The sequence below is a fragment of the Castor canadensis genome, chromosome 1 (genome assembly GCF_047511655.1).
Source record: "Castor canadensis chromosome 1, mCasCan1.hap1v2, whole genome shotgun sequence".
Lineage (NCBI taxonomy): Eukaryota > Metazoa > Chordata > Mammalia > Rodentia > Castoridae > Castor > Castor canadensis.
In genome coordinates this window covers 131,012,557-131,035,145 of record NC_133386.1, presented here as the reverse complement: position 1 = coordinate 131,035,145, position 22,589 = coordinate 131,012,557, and the positions used below count along the sequence as shown (strand labels likewise).

The 22,589-nt window shown below is 37.9% G+C and overlaps 1 protein-coding gene and 1 non-coding gene across 8 annotated transcripts in view; one reads left to right on the top strand and one right to left on the bottom strand.

The window, feature by feature from the left end:
• Positions 1-22,589, bottom strand: part of LOC109700810 (serine/threonine-protein kinase PAK 1) — a 157,366-nt gene that overhangs the window by 58,571 nt on the left and 76,206 nt on the right. For 4 of the 7 annotated variants that reach the window (XM_074082454.1, XM_074082450.1, XM_074082442.1 and 1 more), the window contains 4 exons: positions 19,728-19,941; positions 4,220-4,320; positions 3,162-3,309; positions 585-622 (listed from right to left, as the gene is read on the bottom strand). In XM_074082454.1, coding sequence (XP_073938555.1) covers positions 585-622; positions 3,162-3,309; positions 4,220-4,320; positions 19,728-19,917 — 477 coding nt within the window. In that variant the 5' untranslated portion in view covers positions 19,918-19,941. Of the gene's footprint in view, positions 1-584; positions 623-3,161; positions 3,310-4,219; positions 4,321-15,297; positions 15,476-19,727; positions 19,942-22,589 lie in introns of those variants that run through there. The other 3 variants (XM_074082447.1, XM_074082459.1, XM_074082456.1) reach the window with 3 other exon arrangements.
• Positions 16,432-16,618, top strand: LOC141415797 (U2 spliceosomal RNA). Its single transcript, XR_012440763.1, has one exon. It is a non-coding gene; the product is annotated as a U2 spliceosomal RNA (small nuclear RNA).

The window sequence follows — 22,589 nt, the reverse complement described above, 5'->3', positions numbered from 1 at the left end:
CTCTACAATCAGGACAGAATGAATGACCTTAATGAATAGAATCTGCTTCCTCCAACAATGAGGACTAATCCTGGTTTAGTAGAGCCTACCAAGGAAAAGAGAAGAAACTCTTTTCTAAATTCAGGTGTCTAAAGAATATCCAAATAAGTCTGAATATAACATTGTCATTTTAGTGAGGAATATGAAACTCAGAAAGGCAAACTGGCTTTGCCAATGTTCAAAAATATGAATTAAAAAACAGCCTAGAAGCCACATCTTTTGATTCTAAGGTTACAATTAAAGCCAGAAGGGATACATACTTTTCAATATTCCAATTCCTTTATTGTAAAGACAGGGATTCGGAGGCCGAGCATGGGAATAACCAAAAGTACATCCAAGCCTAGCTTTGTCTCTACCACACTAGCGTTTTCTTTTGTTTTTTGAGACAGGGTCGCACTATGTAACCTAGGCTGGCCTCAAGCTCTTGATCCTCGTGCCTCAGCCTCCCAAAGTGCTGGGATTACAGGTGTAAATCCCATGCCCAGCCCCAGACTATCTTGATACTTCCATACCCACCCATTTCAGAATAGAGGAAACAGACTTACCAAAGTGTTAGAAGAATTATAATCTTCAGCTGATTTATCTGAAAAGGAAGAAAGACAAAGGATTTAGTACACAAGTATAGTTAATTCTTTCTTGAGTGCTAAGGAAGTCTACCTGGTCAAACATTTCCTAGATTCAGAGAATAATAGTGTGACTGGTACCATAGGCCAGACATCATGCTGAGCACATTATATATCATCTCCTTTAATCCTCTCTATGGCTCTGAGTATTGAAACCTGATGATGATATAGCCAATGATGTGGACACTAATCTAGCACAGTAGTTAGAATTCAGATCTTGAATCCTCTGTTTAACCTGCATGTACTCATGGAAAATTACTTCTTTGAACTATAAAATTTATTAAAGTGGATATAGTAACAATATTCAGAGTCAAAAAGGAAGAAGTTGAGCTTCACAGAGGGAAAGAAACTGGTTCAAGGTCACATAAATCAATTGCAAAGTAGAGCTAAACTCATTTGGGTGTCAATTTGGTCTTTCCCTCAACACATCAGTTACTAATTGGTGCAGAAAATCAAGTGTCAAGATAGGAAACTTGGCCAAAAACCTGGCATGGAGAGTTATGTTTCAGTTATAGACAGCAGAGGGTTTAAAGGCCCAAGTTTAACACACAATTCTATCACATTACCAGTTGAGTCAACTTGAGTAAGTCATTTAATTTCTCTAAGCCTAATCGACTTGAGTCTGTAAAATGGAGATAATGTCCTTGCCCTGCTAATCCCCAAAGGCCAATGTGAAAACTACATGAGATAACTCACAGGTGAGCATACACAAATTGAGGTCCTATTGCCATAATCAACAGTATGAGAGAAGGAAAAACAGGAAAAGGAAAGACATGACAATTAAAAATAAACTCTATGTTGGGCTGGAGGTATTGCTTAAGTGGTAAAGCACCTGCTTTGCAAGCACAAAACCCTGAGTTCAAACCCTGTCCCACAAAATAAATAAATAAATAAATAAACTGTAACAGATATGCAATTTTGCCTGAAGTTGGCACTTGTCTTGAAATTCTAAAAAATTTAAAATTCTGCACTTACACATATATATGTGAGTGTATAAGTTTACACACAAAAGTAAATACATGCAAATATATCTAGACATATACAATAAATGCATGCACAAATGAACATAATTACCTGAATGTGTATCTATACATATTCATTCATGAATATTTAAGTTGACTACAATTTCAAAAATATGCAAAACCACAGAGTACTGCCTCCATATACACTTATGGACACTTGCACACACCTATACACATACATGCAGAAAACACAGATGTGTCCATGATAAACTCTTGAAATGTAAGTTCTAATTTCCTGACTACTAGAAAACTTTCCTACTCAGTATCCTCTCACCACAATTCCTCCCTGGAATGACCCAGTCCTTCAATGGAAGAAATGAGACAGACACAGTGGGGACAGATGAGAGGAATGAAATGCTGCTGGGAAGATGCATGGCCTTCTACTAAGCACTACCATAACAGCATGAGTGAACCTGCAGTTCATCATCCTCACCATCTGTGCCCTTTGATACAAGCCAAACTGAGAGGGAAAAGCATCCTTCAAAATCAGCTAATTTGTTCTCATTCTCACCTTCTCCAACAATAATGTCCTTTGAAGGAAGCAGCATGAACAAAGAGCATCAGACTGGGAAGTAAGAGACTAGCCCAGAGTCTTAAATCGGCCACCTTAGAAAAGGCCTTCTTTGACTTTTATGTCTACAAAACAATGGTGAGCTGGTATATACTAAAGTACTTCTTACTCTCACATTCTAAGATGCTACATAAAAAAGCAAGTTTTCAGAAATATAAGCCTCTCATAAGTTATCCTAGGAAAAGAAAATTTCTCTGCTATAGAAGGAGGTGCTTCCAACAAAATTACCAGGGCCAAGTAGTAAATATAAAAGATGCAGGACTAGGAATTAGGAGGCTTGAATTCTAATCTCATCCTACTATTAAAAACACTCTGAAAAACAAAAAGACAAAGATAAAAAAACCTCAGAAAAACATAATCCCGTATACAATTTTTGTGGTTTTATCCTTGTCTTTTTGTTTATCACTGACAAAAACTAGTCCCTTGAGGAAGACACTGGGGTTGCCAACTTAAAAAATATACATTAATATTATGTTATATTATTAGTTATATTTGCATGGTGCTGTTTCACAATTTATAAAGAACGTTCACATCAATGTATTCCTTACTATACCCTCTTGAGACAAAAATTGTTATTCCTATTTTGAAACTCAAAGAAATGATGTGACTGTTCAAACCTAGTGTTGAATCTGAACCTTCTAGCACAAAGCCTGTGTTCCTTTTATTTAACACCATGCTATTTTAAAAGAAAAAAAAAAAAAAAGCAAAAACATAGAAGTTTTTAGAATGAGACAAGTTTGATGCAAAACCCAACATCTTAGTTGTCAAATTCCAAAATTCCATCTTAGTAATGGTGCCACCTCCAGTCCACTTTCTTCTTTTACTCTAGACAATAGGAACCTGGAGCTTTTCCACCCATATTAAAATCTTTTCTTGCCATGACTGGCCTGGACATAATCCTCATACCTGTAAAACTCATATACTTCTGACTGTTGGAGATCTTCTTTGAGTTATAAAACTCCAACACATCCAGAACAGCCTGTGGATTTTTCTTCTGCTCTGACTTAGTGATATTTGATGTTTGAAGCAAGCGAGCCCACTGCTCTGGCATCCCCTGTAAGACAGACATGCAAATATTCAGGAAGGTAGGGAGATCCCGAAAGAAAGACAGCTATAACCTGATATCTGCTATTAGCCAAAGATGAGCTTGTTAGTCATCCCTTTTTCTGTATTCCCTGAGAGTTTACACAAACCTCTTTTATAACACTTCCCCTCACCCCTGCCTTTGTTGGCAGTACTGGGGTTTGAATTCAGGGGTTTGCATTTGCTAAGCAGAGGTTCTATTGCTTGAGCAACACCTCCAACCTTTTTTTCTTTGGTTATTTTTGAGGTAGGGTCTTGGCTTTTGTCGGAGACAGCCTGGACTACAATCCTCCTATTTATGCTTCCCACAGTAGCTGGATGACAGGTGCACAGCTCTGAGCCAAGCTGTTGCTGCTGAGAAGGGGGTCTCATGAACTTTCTGCCCCAGCTGGCCTCAAACCTCAATCCTCCTGATCTCAGTCTCCCATGTGGTTAAAACTACAGGCATGAACCACAAGCACCCAACTTATAATACCGTTATTATTCTAGTCATTTCCTATGATTTTTGCTCCTTCACCAGGCTTTACCTGATTTAGAGCAGACATTAAGTTATTTCTGTATGATGAGTGCCCCCACACAGAGCCTGTTACCATGGGCTATCTTAAAAGGTTTATTTAAACTGAGGAAGTAGCTCAGAAGTAGAGCCCCTGTCTAGCATGCCCAAGGCCCTGGGTTCATGTCACAGAACTGGGGAGGGCAGGGGAAAGAGGTGCTTCCCTGGGTAGAATTTTAAGATTAGGAAAGTGTTCCTCTCATGAATCTCAGAATATAGAAATGAGGGTCCCAGGCAAAGAAGCATCAGGATTTAAAAAAAAAAAAATCAACTGGCACACAGCCAAAACTCTGAAAGACCAATGCCCTTTCCATGACCCAAGGCTTACCGTAAACTCTCCTGTGACAGCATCAAAACCAACGTGAATTGTGTGCTCAAAATCTGAAGGAAGAGAAATCTCTGGCCGCTCCTTCTCTTTCTTCTTATTTGCTACAAGAGAAAGAGAAAAGGAAATTAAAAAGAAGTACATTATTAAGTTTTTGGGCTTACTTTAGCTCTTTACTGAGTTTGAGGTTCCTGTAGAAGCAAGGTCTAGCTAGTTCACATATGTATTTACAAGAACTACAAACCTGGATTGGAGTAGATGCTCAATGTATATGTTTAAAAACTTAACTTTTGTTGAATTAAAGTAAGGGAGGGCTGGAAAGAACATTTTTCAGAATTAAAGTGCTGATTTTATCACTAATTAGCCAGTAAATACAAGGCAAATCACTTCTTCTGTTAAGTTCTCCCTAATCTCTAAGTTGGGCAGTTCTTCACTCTCTCTGTTCCCACAACATCAACAGAGTAACTGCCTATTTTAAGTGTTTACCTTTCTCTCAGACTAAGTTACAAGTGCAGGGGCCATGCCAATTCATCATGGATTCCCAGAGGCTTCCACATGCCTGGCACAGTAAAAAGAGGAACAAATGGCTGGGTGCCAGTGGCTCATACCTGTAATCCTTGCTACTTGAGGGGCTGAGAGTGAGAGGATTGTGGTTTGAGGCCAGGCAAATAGTTCACAAGACCCTACCTTGAAAATAACGAGAGCACAATGGGCTGGAGGTGTGACTCAAGTGGAAGAGTGCCTGCTTTGCAAGAGGCACAAGCCCTAAGTTCAAACTCCAGTCCCACAAACAAACAAACAAAAAAAGGAACAAATGAGCAGACATCTACCTCAGCTGAGTAAGGAGTCTAAGGAACCTAAGACATGCAAGTTCTCTCCAGGACAGAAGTAAATGTTTCATCTTATCAGCTCTGGCCCAACTTGCACAAAACTTGTGACCCAGTCACCCTCAACCCTGTTTTAAAGTAGCTGACAGCTCAGCACACTTTCCAAGACAAAGTCTGAACTCCTAATGTCTCCTTAAATCCAGCATTATCCTGATGAAAAATGTTAAAATGAAGAGGAAAAAAACAAGATCTAGAGTCCAAGCCAATTTTATCTCTATCTCGCCATAATTTATAGTCCAGGATCTTTGATTTCCCATCTGAATGATGATGAGAACTGACAAGATGATCTTAAGGGCTCTTACAGCTCCTACATTCTGTCAGTCTATATAATCAGGGAAACAAGCACTCTGAACGCTCTGTAACTAGATTTCTTCCTAAGATGACATCCCACAGTTTTTAATAGCTATTTCATAGATATTGCCTCACACAATGACTACAATCCTGAGATGCAATCATCACTTGTAGAGTAGGAAATTGTGGCACACATTTGCCTACAGTCATTAAGCAACTGAATTGAAGGTCAAGGCCCTTTCATTCTACTACTTTACCTCCCCTGAAGAATTTCAAGTTGAATTAAGAACATGTACTTTGGCAGCAGCACAGCAACTAAGAGATAGCATAGATAAATGGGACCTCATAAAACTGAAAAGCTTCTGTTCATCAAAAGAAATGGTCTCTAAACTGAAGAGAACACCCACAGAGTAGTAGAAAATATTTGCCAACTATACATCAGACAAAGGATTGATAACCAGAATATATAGGGAACTTAAAAAACTAAATTCTCCCAAAACTAATGAACCAATAAAGAAATGGGCAAGTGAACTAAACAGAACTTTCTCAAAAGAAGAAATTCAAATGGCCAAAAAACACATGAAAAAATGCTCACCATCTCTAGCAATAAAGGAAATGCAAATTAAAACCACGCTAAGATTCCACCTCACCCCTGTTAGAATAGCCATCATCAGCAACACCACCAACAACAGGTGTTGGCGAGGATGCAGGGAAAAAGGAACCCTCTTACACTGTTGGTGGGAATGTAAACTAGTACAACCACTCTGGAAAAAAATTTGGAGGCTACTTAAAAAGCTAGACATTGATCTACCATTTGATCCAGCAATACCACTCTTGGGGATATACCCAAAAGACTGTGACACAGGTTACTCCAGAGGCACCTGCACACCCATGTTTATTGCAGCACTATTCACAATAGCCAAGTTATGGAAACAGCCAAGATGCCCCACTACTGACGAACAGATCAAGAAAATGTGGTATCTATACACAATGGAATTTTATGCAGCCATGAAGAAGAACAAAATGTTATCATTCGCTGGTAAATGAATGGAATTGGAGAACATCATTCTGAGTGAGGTTAGCCTGGCCCAAAAGACCAAAAATCGTATGTTCTCCCTCATATGTGGACATTAGATCAAGGGCAAACACAACAATGGGATTGGACTTTGATCACATGATAAAAGCGAGAGCACACAAGGGAGGGGTGAGGATAGGTAAGACACCTAAAAAAAAGCAACTGAGGCCAATAGGAAAAGGGGACCAGGAACTAGAGAAAAGGTGAGATCAAAAAGAATTAACCTAGAAGGTAACACACACACGCACAGGAAATCAATGTGAGTCAATGCCCTCATAGCTATCCTTATCTCAACCAGCAAAACCCCTTGTTCCTTCCTATTATTGCTTATACTCTCTCTACAACAAAATTAGAGATAAGGGCAAAATAGTTTCTGCTGGGTATTGAGGGGGTGAGGGGGAGAGGAAAGGGGCGGAGTGGGTGGTAAGGGAGGGGGTGGGGGCAGGGGGGATAAATGACCCAAGCCTTGTATGCACATATGAATAATAAAATTAAAAAAAAAAAGAATATGTATTTTGGGGCACTAAGAAGAAATTACAGGGAAGTGTGGCTCAAATGGTAGAGTGCCTGCTTTGCAAGCTCAGGAGCCCTGAGTTCAAACCTAGTCCCATCAAAAAACAAAAAAAGAAATTACATTAAGAACTTACCATGTGTATATACCACGACAACATATGAGCTATATATTACTATGGTCATTTTACAGATGAGAACACTGAATAATGTACTCCTATAGCTGGTGAGGGTTGGGATTTGAACCCAATTCTGATTCTAAAGGTTCTCTCTTCAGTATCTTCATGAGAACCATTTGCCTACATGCCAATTGCTAGAGTTTAAGCTATTTACGTACTTGGCAATTTCCCATCTAGAAGCAGCTGCTTTGAAAAAGAGAAAGCAAAGGGTTACAGCAGGGCCCAAGTCAAGCAGTCATGTATGACATAAATTCATCTGTCTCTATCATAGCTAAAATATGTAAGACATGTGGCAAGGCTTTGGAACTTCTTTCTGGTTCAAACTGCTTTCTGTTTCTAAATTCCCTCTGATCTACTCACTTAAAAGATTTGAGGGAAATACAATTATATTAATGTTTTATTTAGGTTTAATATCTAATATTTATACATTTTATTATACTTTTATACATTATCACTATTTATATTATTAATAGACTACATAATGTCATAGCCACGGACTATCAAGTCCAGAAGAACTTTGGCATAGAAGACTCAGAGAAAAAGAGTGGCTCAGAGGACAAGCAGTTTACAGAAAAGAGCCCCAGGGAAATGAAATCATTTAACACATGAACATGTAGGGTAATGCTGAGGCCTTCTCTTCCTCTACTAGCCACTTTTGGCTCTGGGATGTTTAAAGATACCTCATACGCTCCCACGTCCAAGTTTTTACTCACTTTTTCTTTTCCTCTCTTGCCCATCTTTTATTTTATTTTTTTGGTGGTACTGGTGTTTGAACTCAGGATCTCAAGCTGACACAAGAGCACATCATCACTTATGCCACTCTGCTAACCTTTTTGTGTTGGTTATTTTCAAGCCTAGGCTGGCTTCAAACTACAATCCTCCTGATCTCTGCCACGTGAATAGCCAGGATTACAGGCGTGAGCCACAGATGCCTGGCTTCTCGGCCATCTTTTAAATACTGATTCAAGTCCCACTTCTTCCAAGGATTTCTTCACTTTTCCTCTCTATATGAATTCCCAAGGTATTAAACCTGTTACACCAGCATGTGTCTAGTCATTTCCTGTCATGCATAATTCCTTTAAGAAGTAAAATGTAAGCTTCTTAAGGACCAAAACCATGGCTTTTAATTATGATCATTAAAACTTCTGCATCTCAAACAGAACCCAACACAGAGTTTACTTATAGAACATCTTAGAAAATATTAGCAAGTGACCTTAGAGACCACCTAATTTCACTCTCTGAAGAGGCCCTAGAATGTAAAATGACTTGCCCTGAGTCACAGAGCACATGGAGGTAAGACTCAGTCTACTTGATCAAGTCTTTTGCCTTTCATTCTACCCCTGATCCCTTCTGACTTATTTAAATGGAAGCAAAAAACAGTTTAAACCAGACCCGGGAACAGGAAGTGCCTGGCTGAAGTGAGAGAAGTAGGGGGAAAGGGGAAAAGCTGGCAGATGTAGCCTACGTGCCATGCTGGTGGTCTCCAGCTGGGGACCACCAGAAGCAACAGGGTTTCTGAGGCAGCAATGCAAGAGAGAGCTGTATCGAGGATACCATTCAGTCCCAAAGTCACTCAGAACTGTTAATCACTTCTTGGAAATAACAACCATTTCCCTCACATGTGCACAGTATTTTATAAAGCTCTTTCATAATCACTGTATCACTGGCTCCTCACTATAAACCTAGGATCCAGACAGTATGGACTGTATCAGTTTTATAGTCAAAAAGACTGATGTCAGGGAATTAAAAGAAATCTGTTAGTGGGAAGAATTGTGGGCTAGGAGTGAGAAAAAGGATTCAGTATTATCTTTGCTATTAACTCATTCTGAGACCCTGGGAAGGTCTCTAAAGTTTCAAGTCCTCCATGTGCAAAGCAGAACAACGATCCATGCTCAGAATACAGATGAAGGTAGGTAATAAGTCACCTTTCTGAAGATAATATCTGAAAGCAGTCATAAAGGCTGAATAGAAATTAGCCAAGCAGAGACAGAGAAAGAGATTCCAGAAAGAAACAGAATAAGCAAGGTCCATGAGGAGTAAACAGTGTGATCTCTCTACTTACCCAAAGAGCCAGCCAAATTTCATAAACTCTCACTGGGCATATACTCTAATTTGGGATGGAGGAACCATACAGTGGAGAAAATAAGACAAACTCAGAATCTTGATGGTTCCATATTCCAAAGCCACAGGCTTCAGTTTCCCTGGGCTTAAATACCACTGTAGCACATTTTTATGATGACTAGAAGAATCAGTAGAGGAATCTACTTACATCTACACAAAAACTTGTATGTGAATGTTCAAAGTAGTCAAAACATGGAAACAATCAAAATGTCCCTCAACTGATAAATGGATAAAATATGGTGTAACTATATATTGAAATTCAGCCATAAAAGGAAATGAAGCACTGATCCATGCTACAAAATGGATGAACTTTAAAAACACTAGGTTAAGTAAAAGAAGCCAGTCACAAAAGGCCACATATTTTATAATTCTATTTATATAAAATGTTCAACATAGGCAAATTCACAGACAGAAACTAGAGTAGAGGTTTCCAGAAGCAGGAAAAAGACAGAAATGAAGAGTGACTTCTAATAATAAGTATGGGCTTCTTTTTGGAGTGATGAAAATGTACCACTATTAGTTGTAAGGACAGTATAAATTTTTTGATGCTGAGGCTCAAACCCAGGGCCTCACGCATGTTGGGCCACTGGTCCACCATTAAGATACATGCCAAACCCCAGCCCTGTCTGAACAATTTTGTGAATATACTAAACATCACTGAATTGTACATTTTAAGATATTCAACTATATGGTATATGAATTATATCATATGGTATATGAATTATATATGAATTATTTAAAAGTAAATGGAATTTATCATATTGAGAAAATAATGTAGAAAAAGCATTAAAATGTGATTAAAACCTCTTAGCAAACTAGGATTACAGGGAATTTACTTAATCTAATAAAAGTTAATTATTAAAGCCTCTAGGACAAACATAACACAACTGTGAAGCACTAGAAATTGTCCTCTGAGATTAAAAACAAGATCAGAGTACTACCCATCATCACTTGTACTCACCATAACACCAAAGGTATCAGCTAGTACAATGAGACAAGGAAAATAAGTGAAACGAGAGGAAATGGAAAAGAAGAAACAAACCCATCATAATTTATAGGTAATATGCTCAAATATAAGAATACAGAAAATTCAAATATGAGAAAAATTTTCATTTCTTAGAGTAAGACTTCAAAAATAGGACAGAAAGCACTATTAAGAAAATAATATAAATAAGAGAGAACTGGGGACATTGCTCAAGTGGCAGAGTGCCTGCCTAACAAGCGTAAAGCCCTGAGTTCAAATCCTAGTACCAAAACAACAAAAAAGACAAAAACAGAAGAAATTGTTTATATTAAAATTTTAAGAGTTGGGCACTTGCCTATCAGGCAAAAGGCCCTAGGTTTATCCTCACCAGCCCCCTCCCCCCCAAAAAATTAGGTATTTATAACATATATAATGGGCAAAACACTTACACCTAGATAAGAACTTCTAAAACCAGTAAGAAACATTTTTTAAATAGGCACAACTTGAAAAGGCACTTCACCAAAAAGGACACGCAAAGGATATCCAAATGAACACATGAAAAGCTGCTTAAGAAACCATGCAGCACACACAATAGAATCACTAATATTAAGATTGGTTATACTAAAGTAGTGATAATGAAGTGGAATAACTGGAATTGTTGGGGACTATTGTTGGAAATATAAACAACTACTTTGGACTCCTGGTATTATCTACCAAAGTGTAACAAGAGCATGTCCATGATGCAGCAATTTCAGTATTATGTATAATCAACAGAAATATGTGAACACGCATATAGAGATATACACAAGAATGATCAGAAAACATTATTAGGAGAGACTGGAAAATCTACCGTTAAATTTATATGGAAACACAAGAGGCCACGAATAGCCAAGGCAATACTCAGTCAAAAGAACAATGCTAGAGGTATCACGATACCTGACTTCAAACTATATTACAAAGCATTAACAAGAAAAACAGCATGGTACTGGCACAAAAACAGACATGAAGACCAGTGGAATGGAATAGAGGACCCAGATATGAAGCCACACAACTATAACCAACTTGTCTTTGACAAAGGAGCTAAAAATATACGATGGAGAAATAGCAGCCTCTTCAACAAGAACTGCTGGGAAAACTGGCTAGCAGTCTGCAAAAAACTGAAACTAGATCCATGTATATCACCCTATACCAATATTAACTCAAAATGGATCAAGGATCTTAATATCAGACCACAAACTCTAAAGCTGATAGAGGAAAGAGTAGGAAATACTTTGGAGTTAGTAGGTATTGGTAAGAACTTTCTCAAAGGAACCCCAGCAGCATAGCAACTAAGAGATAGCATAGATAAATGGGACCTCATAAAACTGAAAAGCTTCTGTTCATCAAAAGAAATGGCCTCTAAACTGAAGAGAACACCCATAGAGTGGGAGAAAATATTTGCCAGCTACACATCAGACAAAGGATTGATAACCAGAATATATAGGGAACTTAAAAAACTAAATTCTCCTAAAACTAATGAACCAATAAAGAAATGGGCAAGTGAACTCAACAGAACTTTCTCAAAAGAAGAAATTCAAATGGCCAAAAAAACACATGAAAAAATGCTCACCATCTCTAGCAATAAAGGAAATGCAAATTAAAGCCACACTAAGATTCCACCTCACCCCTGTTAGAATAGCCATCATTAGCAACACCACCAACAACAGGTGTTGGCGAGGATGCAGGGAAAAAGGAACCCTCTTACACTGCTGGTGGGAATGTAAACTAGTACAACCACTCTGGAAAAAAATTTGGAGGCTACTTAAAAGCTAATCATTGATCTACCATTTGATCCAGCAATACCACTCTTGGGGATATACCCAAAAGACTGTGACACAGGTTACTCCAGAGGCACCTGCACACCCATGTTTATTGCAGCACTATTCACAATAGCCAAGTTATGGAAACAGCCAAGATGCCCCACTACTGACGAACAGATCAAGAAAATGTGGTATCTATACACAATGGAATTTTATGCAGCCATGAAGAAGAACAAAATGTTATCATTCGCTGGTAAATGGATGGAATTAGAGAACATCATTCTGAGTGAGGTTAGCCTGGCCCAAAAGACCAAAAATCGTATGTTCTCCCTCATATGTGGACATTAGATCAAGGGCAAACACAACAATGGGACTGGACTTTGAGCACATGATAAAAGCGAGAGCACACAAGGGAGGGGTTGAGGATAGGTAAGACACTTAAAAAATTACCTAGCATTTGTTGCCCTCAATGCAGAGAAACTAAAGCAGATACCTTAAAACCAACTGAGGCCAATAGGAAAAGGGGACCAGGAACTAGAGAAAAGGTTAGATCAAAAAGAATTAACCTAGAAGGTAACACACATGCACAGGAAATTAATGTGAGTCAACTCCCTGTATAGCTATCCTTATCTCAACCAGCAAAAACACTTGTTCTTTCCTATTATTGCTTATACTCTCTCTTCAACAAAATTAGAGATAAGGGCAAAATAGTTTCTGCTGGTTATCGAGGGGGTGGGGGAGAGAAGAAGGCGGTGGAGTGGGTGGTAAGGGAAGGAGTGGGAGCAGGGGGGAGAAATGACCCAAGCAATGTATGCATATATGAATAATAAAACAATAAAAATTTTAAAAAGAAAAAGAAAAAGAAAAAAGAAAACAGTATTAGGTGGGGAGGGAGGGAGGAGGTGGCCCAAATAATGTATATACATGTAAGTAAATGTAAAAATGATAAAATGAAAATTTTCAAAATACATTTTCAATTGAAAAAGAAAATATTATTAATATTAGTCAATTGCCTAAATCAATCCAATGGAAAATATTTCTATAAGAGCATTTGGATAAATCTTTACAGTGTTGATCAAATGAAAGCAAACAAAAATAAACAATGCATGATTCTATGAGTCAAGTTCAAAAACTGGTAAACTCATTTATAATGTATGTCTTTGAGAAAGAGAGAAATGTTATTGCCTAGAAGAGAAAATGTAGGGAGTTTTACGAGGACTAGTAATATATTTTTTCTTGGTCACGGTAGTGATTCCATAGGTGTGCTGACAGTTCATTAAGTTGTATATTTAAGTGTGCAATTTTCTATAAAAAAGATTTAAGAATTTAGTTGAAGACTGTAAGAATCATGGTCTATGTGATCTTACAGAGCATTTAGTCCAACTCAATTCACTGTATGAATGAGAAAGTGAAGCCCAGAGAGATTCAGCGAATATATTCTCAAAAAATCTTAAATACGTGATTAGTTGGTTACTAAACCTGATAGTGATACATCAACATTTCCAATCCTTGTTGATAATTACTATATAAATGAATTATGAGAACACAGACGGAAAAGGGGAAGAAAGGAAAGGGAAATGGAAAAATGTATTTGAGCTTTGTAGTTTTAAGAGGCTATGCCTACCTTTTTGGTATCAGTATCAAATATATCATTTACTCCAGATCCAAGCTCATACCCAGAGCCTACCTTTGACATCAGAAAGAACTCTTTTAAAACTTCCTGGCAAACCAGTCTTTGGGTCTGCTTAATCTCAGTGCCCAAAATTATTTTTATCTGGCTTTCCATTAGCTCTGTCTAAACCAACAGGAAATGCACCCTATATACAGGGAGAGAAAGGGCCATTCATTAATCCTATGTTGGAAGAACCCTGTTATGAGTTGTTATTCTATAAATCTCATAACAATTCTGAGGTGTAAATCACAGACTCCAAAAGAAAATAATGATTGCAAGAATAGTAACACATAGCCACCAAAGTACTATCAAATTCCAAATCTTAACCCAGCACTTTCCACATTTTTTTCTTCTTTTGGAGACAGGGTTTCATTACATACCCAGGCTGTCCTCAAACTCTGAATTCTCCTGCCTGTGCCTCCCGAGTGATATGCCACCACCACACCTGGCCCATTTTTCATATCTCTAGTCTTATAAGCCTGTCACAGCAACTCTAGAAGATAATTATTACTTACCCATATTACAGGTAAGATAACTGAAGTTAAGAAACGTAAATCAACTTACCAAAAATCACAAAGTTAGGAACAGGAGTGGTAACAAATTCAAGTGCTCAAACTCTAGGCATTGTTTCTTCTTCTTTTTTGTTTTTAGAGAGGTGGAGTCTCTAGGCTGGTTGTCCAGGCTATTTTCAAACTCCTGGCTCAAGCAACCCTCATGCCTCAACTCCCAAGTATCTGTGAGTATATGAGCACAACACCACACCCAACTTCATAGCTTCTTTTATATGTATTGTACCTTCTCCATACTGCAGACCAAGTGAATATGCCAGTAAATGATAGAATGAATGCTATTCAATACAAATTTGTTTTAAAGTAAGTTCAAAGAACTGCCAAATCAGTTCTACTGAAAGCACTAGTCTGAACAACTCTAGTTTTGGAGATTTCAAACATTATGTAGTATCCAAGTACTTTAAAGAATGAAAAAGAATGTTCAGAAGTCAAGACATGAGTTCAAATGCAGACTTCATGAACTGCAACTATACAGCAGGTGACCTTGGATAAGTCACTGATTCTCTAAGTCTAAGAATATAAGAGTTGTACAGCATAAAGGTCCCTAGAATCAGAAAGAGGTTCAATCCCAGCTCTGCCATTCCCTAGATAGATGACCTTGAGCAATTTACTTAATCACTGTGAACCTCATTTTACTGTCTATAAAGAAATATTCATCTACCTGAAACAGTGTATTTCATAAGCACCAAGGCTCCTAATATAACATACAGTAGCTAATTGTCATTCAATAATGGGTAATTACTGTTGTAATATGTACTGTAACTCTTTTATTATTGTTTACTATTTTGAGGATCAATTAATGAAAGAAAGTGCATGACTTTGTAAACAAAAGAGCTCTCTTTATGAACACGAGTTATCATAAATAAAAACTGTGAAATTAGATTTCTCAACCTGTTCATTAAGACAGGAAGTGTGGCTGAGGATAGCAAAGGAGAAAGAATCAACCCTGATTTCATACAACTAGAGATCTTAGATTTGAATAAATCAAATGGGAAAAAAAGCTTGCAAACTCACCCATCTCATCTTTAACCGTACCTGTGGCCTAGTCCATTTGGCTTTCTGATAATTTGGGGAAAAAAGTTGATCCTGCAAAATCCCATGCTTCACAAAGTTTTAGCACAAGTCATCAATCCTATTTACTTTTTTAAATTATCTTTAAGCGGCACGTCTCACTGGCTCAACTGAGCTAATCTGAGCACAAGGCAGCAAAATGTTCCAAACTTGGAGAGATAAATGCTGACGTAGTTTAGTGTTAAAATTAACTTTGCTAAACTCTTCCCAAGCTCAGAGAATTTCACTTTGGTAATGAGAATGCCACCAGAAAAAGATTCCAAACTAAATGCTGCAAGATTTCTTAGAATAAACCAAAAGCTCCAGACCCTAACCACAGGAACCAGACGCTCCCACATGGAATTCTGCAACTCAGCATCACCTATTACAGGCCTTCAATTACAGCTTCTCTTTCCAATCATTTATGCACCCCAGGCACACAGCAAGTCCATGCTGGAAGTCAGCATTAGGTAATGCCCACAGACATTCTACCCACTGTCAACTCAAATCTCAAGTGCTACTACAGCCTGCAAAGAATCTTCATTCTCCTCTCCTTAAAGAGATAGCACTGCACCTCTGGAAATTCTGACCCCTAAAGTCAGGGTAGGACCAGCATCATGTATTTTTTAAAATCATCATGAGTGAGTTCAATGTGTAATCAGGGTTGAGAACAACTAACAGGGATACAGTACTGTTATGGAATGGATATTTTAGGATGACTAAGTTCCACACTCATCCCTGCCACTTTCCACCTGAAAACCTTGAACTATTTACTATTTTCTAAGTCTCAATCCCCCCCACATCCAGTGCAAAACAAGTTATCGTGGATATCAGATAAAACAACAAATGAGATTTCACAAATATAAATAAACCTCATGTTTGCATTGTTTTATAGTTTAAAAAATGTTTTTACATTTAAAAGACAAAAGCCTACTAATGGTGACACAGGGTGGATAGAAATTATGATTATTCCCACTTTACAGATGGGATGGGAATATTAGAACTAATGGATTTTTTTTTTGAATAGCTGGCAGAGTAGCTCAAGTGGTACAGCACCTGCCTAGCAAGTGCAAGGCCCCTGAGTTTAAAAAAAAAAAAATCATTTCTCAGCCTTTTGGCTAAGATCAAGCACTGTATTTGATCTCATCAGTTTAATACCTGATACGTCCTCTGAGAACAATATATTAAAGGGACTTCTGGAACTAGGACATGGAATAGAAGCTTGCTTCATTCACTCCATGTATCAACCTGGCATTGCAGTACCTCCAGGAATAGTGCACTCCTCAGGGAGATTTTAAATAAACAAACAAATAACAGAGTTAAATGCCAGAAGCAGGACTCCAGGTTTTCTAAGTCCGTTTTAGACCATTTCTCTATGCAGCTAGTATAAATTCTCAAATACTGTATGAAGGGCATACCATACCTCAAAGACTGCCAATACTGCGGTGTATCCTGCTAGGCCTAAATTGAGTATTTGTTGACTAAACAAAGACTCCAAACAAAAGGAAAAACTTCAGCCTTTTTTTCAATTTGATGTACATATTAATAATAGCTATCAAGGGGTAAAACCAATGTGCTTGGGCAATCTATAGAAAATCCATAACCAGAGAATGAAAGAGAGGTTATTATACTTTACAAGATCTTCTTATAACTCTTAAGTTTCCTACCTCTATGCTTTCAACCTACAGAGATGTAGCTTTGGTCTGATACTTATTTTCAGATAGGATTTGGTCTGAAAATAAATTCTGGCCAAGGGTTACTTAGCCAGTACTTCCCGAGAAAGCTCTGGGTCTACAGCTCTATCAATGATTAAAGCACTTCATAATGACCTACTTTCTTTTCACCTAGACAAGCCTGATTCAATGACATCTTTGCAATACCTCACTTATATAATTATAGGGCTTTAAAACTAAAAGAAACTTTTGTACATGTTTGCTGTTCTGATTCTCATTTTTAAAAATGAAGGCACCAACATCTACAGAGAAATAATTGACCCAAAACAGGACCCAATTTATAGGAGAAGCAAGATTACAACCCAGATATCTAAACCCCCTTGCTTCCCCCATTAAGCACATAAGATTGTCCATTCAGTTCCAGTGGTGTCTGAAGGTTCTGCCTTTATATATTGTTTCAGGCAAGAATCTTCTGGACCCCAGCTTTATTGAGATATAATTCTCCCTCTCTGCAACCCTAAGCAACCGCAACTCTACCTTTTGTCTATGGATATCCCTTTTCTAGACATTTGATAAATTGCACACTATGTGATCCCTTGTCACTGGTTTCTCTCACTTAATTTTCAAGATTCGCCTGTGTTGCAGCATGGCTCAGGACTTCATTTCTTTTTCTTACAAAGTAATATTTTATCATATAGATATACCACATTTTATGTATTCATCAGGTGATGAATATTTAAGTTGCTTCCACTTTTGTATTGTTATGAATTATGCTGCTGTAAACATTCACATACAGGTTTTGTGTGGACATGTTTTATTTCTTTTTGGTGGAACTGCTGGGTCATATGCTACCTCTACAGTTAACCTTTTGAGGAATTCCCAGACCATTTTCCACAATGGTTGCACTATTTTACAATACAACCAACAATTCTGAGGTTTGCAGTATCTATACATCCTCGCCAACATTTGATATTATCTTTTTTATTATAGCCATTCTAACAGGTGTAAAGTGGCATCTCAGTGTGGTTTGATTTATATTTCCCTGATGATTTCCCTCATGCTAACGATATCAAGCATCTTTTTGTATGCTTATCTGCTATTTGTATAAGTTCTTTGGAGAAATGTTTATTCAGATCCTTTGCCCATTTTTAAATTGGCTGTTTGTCTTTTGGTTACTGAGTTGTAATAGTTTTTTATATATTTTAGGTACAAGTCTGTTACGAGATAAATAGTTTGGGGAAATTGTCTCTCTAAGGAGGTTACCTTTTTACTTTCTTGATGGTGGTAAACCAGGTCCATTTGAATCTGAACTTCATGATAACAATTTATGAATAGAAAGCCAAATTCTTCAGCATGCCACAAGAAGAGGGCCCTACAAGCACAACTGAGAACTTTACTTCAAATCAACAGTCATCTAAGATAACATTTTGGCAGTCAAACGAAAGTCATTTATTCATGTAGTCACCCAAACCTCTATTTTTCACTACTTTGTCCATAGTACATTCGTGACTTTCTCAGATACATTGTTAAGAGCCTTATTACTCTTGAAGAAGTTTTATTAAAAACTTCTTTTATTAAAAAGAAATGAGGCTGCCTTGCACAACTTACTCATAATGAGCTGTGAGTCATTCCTTGCTTATTCTTACTGATATTCCCCAAATCTGGGTATGGGACCAGGAAATTTAAATAAACAAGAGGCAATTAAGAATTTACAAGGGCTGGCAGCATGGCTCAAGTGGTAGAGAACTTGCCTACCAAGTACCAGGCCTTCAGTTCAAACCCCAGTACCACCAAAAAAAAAAAAAAAAAAAAACCAACCAAACATACAAACAAAACAACCACAAAGTAGAATAAAGTATATCTTGTATTTTTCAAAGCATATCAAAAAAAAAGATTTATAAAAAAGGCATTCCTAATATGAGGGAAAATTTTTTCCAAATGAAGACATTTCGGATGTGAGGGCAATCTGGCTGCGACATCTGTCACCCCACTGATCGCCAGGGTTGATTCGGCTGATCTGGCTGGCTAGGCGGGTATCCCCTTCCTCCCTCACCACTCCATGTGCGTCCCTCCCGAAGCTGAGCGCTCCCCGGTCGAAGAGGATGACCATCCCCGATAGAGGAGGACCGTTCTTCGGTCAAGGATATACGAGTAGCTGTGCTCCCCTGCTAGAACCTCCAAACAAGCTCTCAAGGTCCAAATGAAGACATTTCAAAATTCCTTATGTTTTGTGATTTTATTAAACACATACAAACTTTTAAAAAAATAAATGGCTTCAAATTTTCTGAAATCTGATAAGAGCATAATTATTTTCTTAGAACTCTGCTCATGCCTATGCCTACAATGCCAACAACTTAGGAGGATTGTAGTTTGAGGCCAACCTGGGCAAAAAGTTTGTGAAACCCCATCGAAAAGAATAAGCCCAGTGTGGTGGTTCACATCTGTAATCCCAGCTATATGGGAAGCAGAGGTAGAAGGATAGTAGTCCAAGGCCACCCTCACCCCTGGGAATATATCTAAAGCAAAAAGGGCTGGGGGCATAGTTAAGGGGCAAAGTGCAAGTGTGAGGCCCTGAGTTCAAAACCCCAGTACCACCAAAAAATAGTAATTTAAAAATAAAAGGTATTAAAGAAATATTAAGTCAAGGATCGACAGATGTTTTATTCAAGTAATTTTAAGTTTTTTCAAGCATACAAATGAGAAAGAAATTAAATACTGTACTTTTATCTCCAGTTAAGATGGATCTGTAAAATCGGTCCTTCTTCTTCTTCTCTTCTGGGTTTGGAGGCAGAGGTTTGGAACCATGGTTTAGGGTTCCAGGGTCTTTGCTGCCAGCTCCAATCATAGTGCTGGTATTTCTCATCGGAGGGGCTGGGGGTTTGTCTTGAATGTCTAGGCCGTTATTTGACATTGTCACCACCACCAGCAGCAGCTACTGAAATCAGAAGAAAGAGCATAATAACCTTTTCATTATTTTTGAGCACAAGAAATATGTTCAAAATGTTAAAGAATACACATAAAAATGTAAAATCCTTCCATTTTATACTGCTGTACCAATCCATGAATATTGTTAGCCTATTCAGTCAATAATATTTACAGATGTAAATGCCTGCTGTGTGCCAAGCACTGCTGAAAATTCACAAGGATTCTGCATGCCCATACCTGAGACACTGAAGAACACAGATAACCACCACGATGCAGTTGAAAAGCAGAAACCTGGCTTAGCAAAATGTAAGTGGGAAACCCAGTAACACTTAGCAGCTTTAGAGCAATTCCTTAGCCTCTTGGCTTCCATTCACTTATCCATATGAAGATAAAATAAAACCACTACCAGCATTCCACAGAGTTAGTTCTCTGACAATCTCTAACTTTGTAATCTTAGGCAAACTGCACTTTCCTGGAATGCACTGTACCAATGGTCAGCAAAACTACTGTTTCTATGAATAGTTTTACTGAAACTCAGATTCATTTATTCATTGTCTATGGCTTCTTTCAGGCATCACTGCAGACCTGAATAGTTGCAACAGAGACTGTGTGCCCACAAACCTAAAACACTTAATATTTGGCCTTCATAACAAGAGCTTGCTGCTCTTGAACTATATAATTTCTCCATATCTCTCTCCTCTAAAATTCTATCTTACTCCAAATATATGATGGTCAAGTCAATAACCACCCTGTTGAGTTTACTGGCAATTTCCAATGCTTCTGGGAGACAGAAGGAATAAAACTTTAAAGAGAGGAAAATTCTCTATCACATGCCACCAAGTTTTAATGAAGACAGATTGCACCCTAAAATAAGTAATTGTCCTTCACAATGAATAGACATGAGTGTATCCTGAGTTTATAGCTTCTCATTGTTCATTTAGATTATAGTAAAAATTACATCTTTAATTATGACTATTTATGATAACCTTAGAGTTAGACACAACAGTGCAGAAATTAAGGGCTTCAAAAAAAACCAGTATAAGGCCAGGCACTGTGGCTCACACCTATAATTTTACTACTCAGGAGGTAAAGATTGGGAGGATCATGACTCAAGATCAGCCCTGGCAAAAAGTTAGTAATGATTCCATCTCAATCAATAAATGGGGCACAGTGGTACACACCTGTTGCCTAGCTACATGGAAAACCGTAGCTACAAGGCCAATCTTTGGCCAACCCTGGGCAAAAATGCAAAACCTTACTTGAAAAATAAAGCAAAAAATGGCTGGGGGGCATGGCTGACATGGGAGAGCACATGCCTACCAAGCTCAAGGCTTTAAGTTCAAACACAGCAGTACTGCCAAAGGGGGAGAGGGGGATGGAAGGAACCAGTGTAATAGTCACTAAGAACTTCAGAAATATAGATGCCATGGCCTGACCCCCCATAAACTTTGATTTAGTATGGCTGGGTTGAGGCCAAAATTCTGTATTTTGAAAACCAGTAATCCCAATGCCAACTAGATTTGAATAACGCTGCTTCAGAAATCAATTATTTAAAATGCTATGAACAGTATCTACAGGAGTCATTTAAATACTTTCTAATATATGAAGAGCTACTAATCCCCCACATCCAGCTTTTTCCTCAATCTTTTTTGAGGGGCCATAAGTGATCTTAAAATACACCACTTCTCTATTTTGAAAAACCTTCACTGACTTCCCCCAAAATAAAAGCTAATGTTCTTTAGCTTCTTTAGAAGGCCTCCTATTAGCTGACCTGGCACATCCATCAGTCTTATTTTGTACTACCACTCCCTCTAACTTCCATTATACTCCAGCCACACCCATCTTCAACTTCTTTAAATATGCCATACTTGCCATCTTTTGTACATGCTGTTGCCTCTGCCTAGAATGCCAATTTCCCTATCCTCAAACTGTGAATTCATTCACCCTCAAGGCTTAATTCTACTGTTGCTTCTTCCATGAAGCCTTCTGAAAATGTTCTGTTCCAAATGTTCTGAAAATGTCCATGTTTCAAAACAATGGGTATATTTCCAGGTTATCAGAAGCCAAAATGTTACTCAAATGTTGAGACTAATATGGTCACCTTTGCAATCCAATAGCACCCTACATAGTATCTAACTTACAGGGGCTGAATAAATATTTTCATCAATACAATTTGTGCAAGGATCTATTTTAAAGAAGTTTAGTAATATAGATGAAATTCGAGGTCCTTCCTGACCTGCCATGATCTGTCTTATGAACTAATCCACCATACCTAGACATATCCTATATTCAAATTATGCCTCAGAAATCTCTATTCTCCTGACTTGCCAAATACTTTTTGAGGGGTTTGGGGACTAGGGATGGAATCACGGGGTACAACACTGAGCTATACTACTCCCAATCTGCCAAATAGTCTTAGTTACAAATACACACATATCACCATATTTCTTGTCAATGATTTCTCCCTTTTCTGATAAAAATCTTACTCATCTTTTAAAGTCAAACTAAACTGAATTTCTTTGAATACTTCACCATAACCAACCTACTGTTCCTTACTTTTCTTGAGCTCTTGCTTAGCATGCACAAAGCCTTGGGATCAATCCCCAGCACTGCCAGACCACACAAGACAAAACAAAACTGGCTGATAGTGTACCTCAG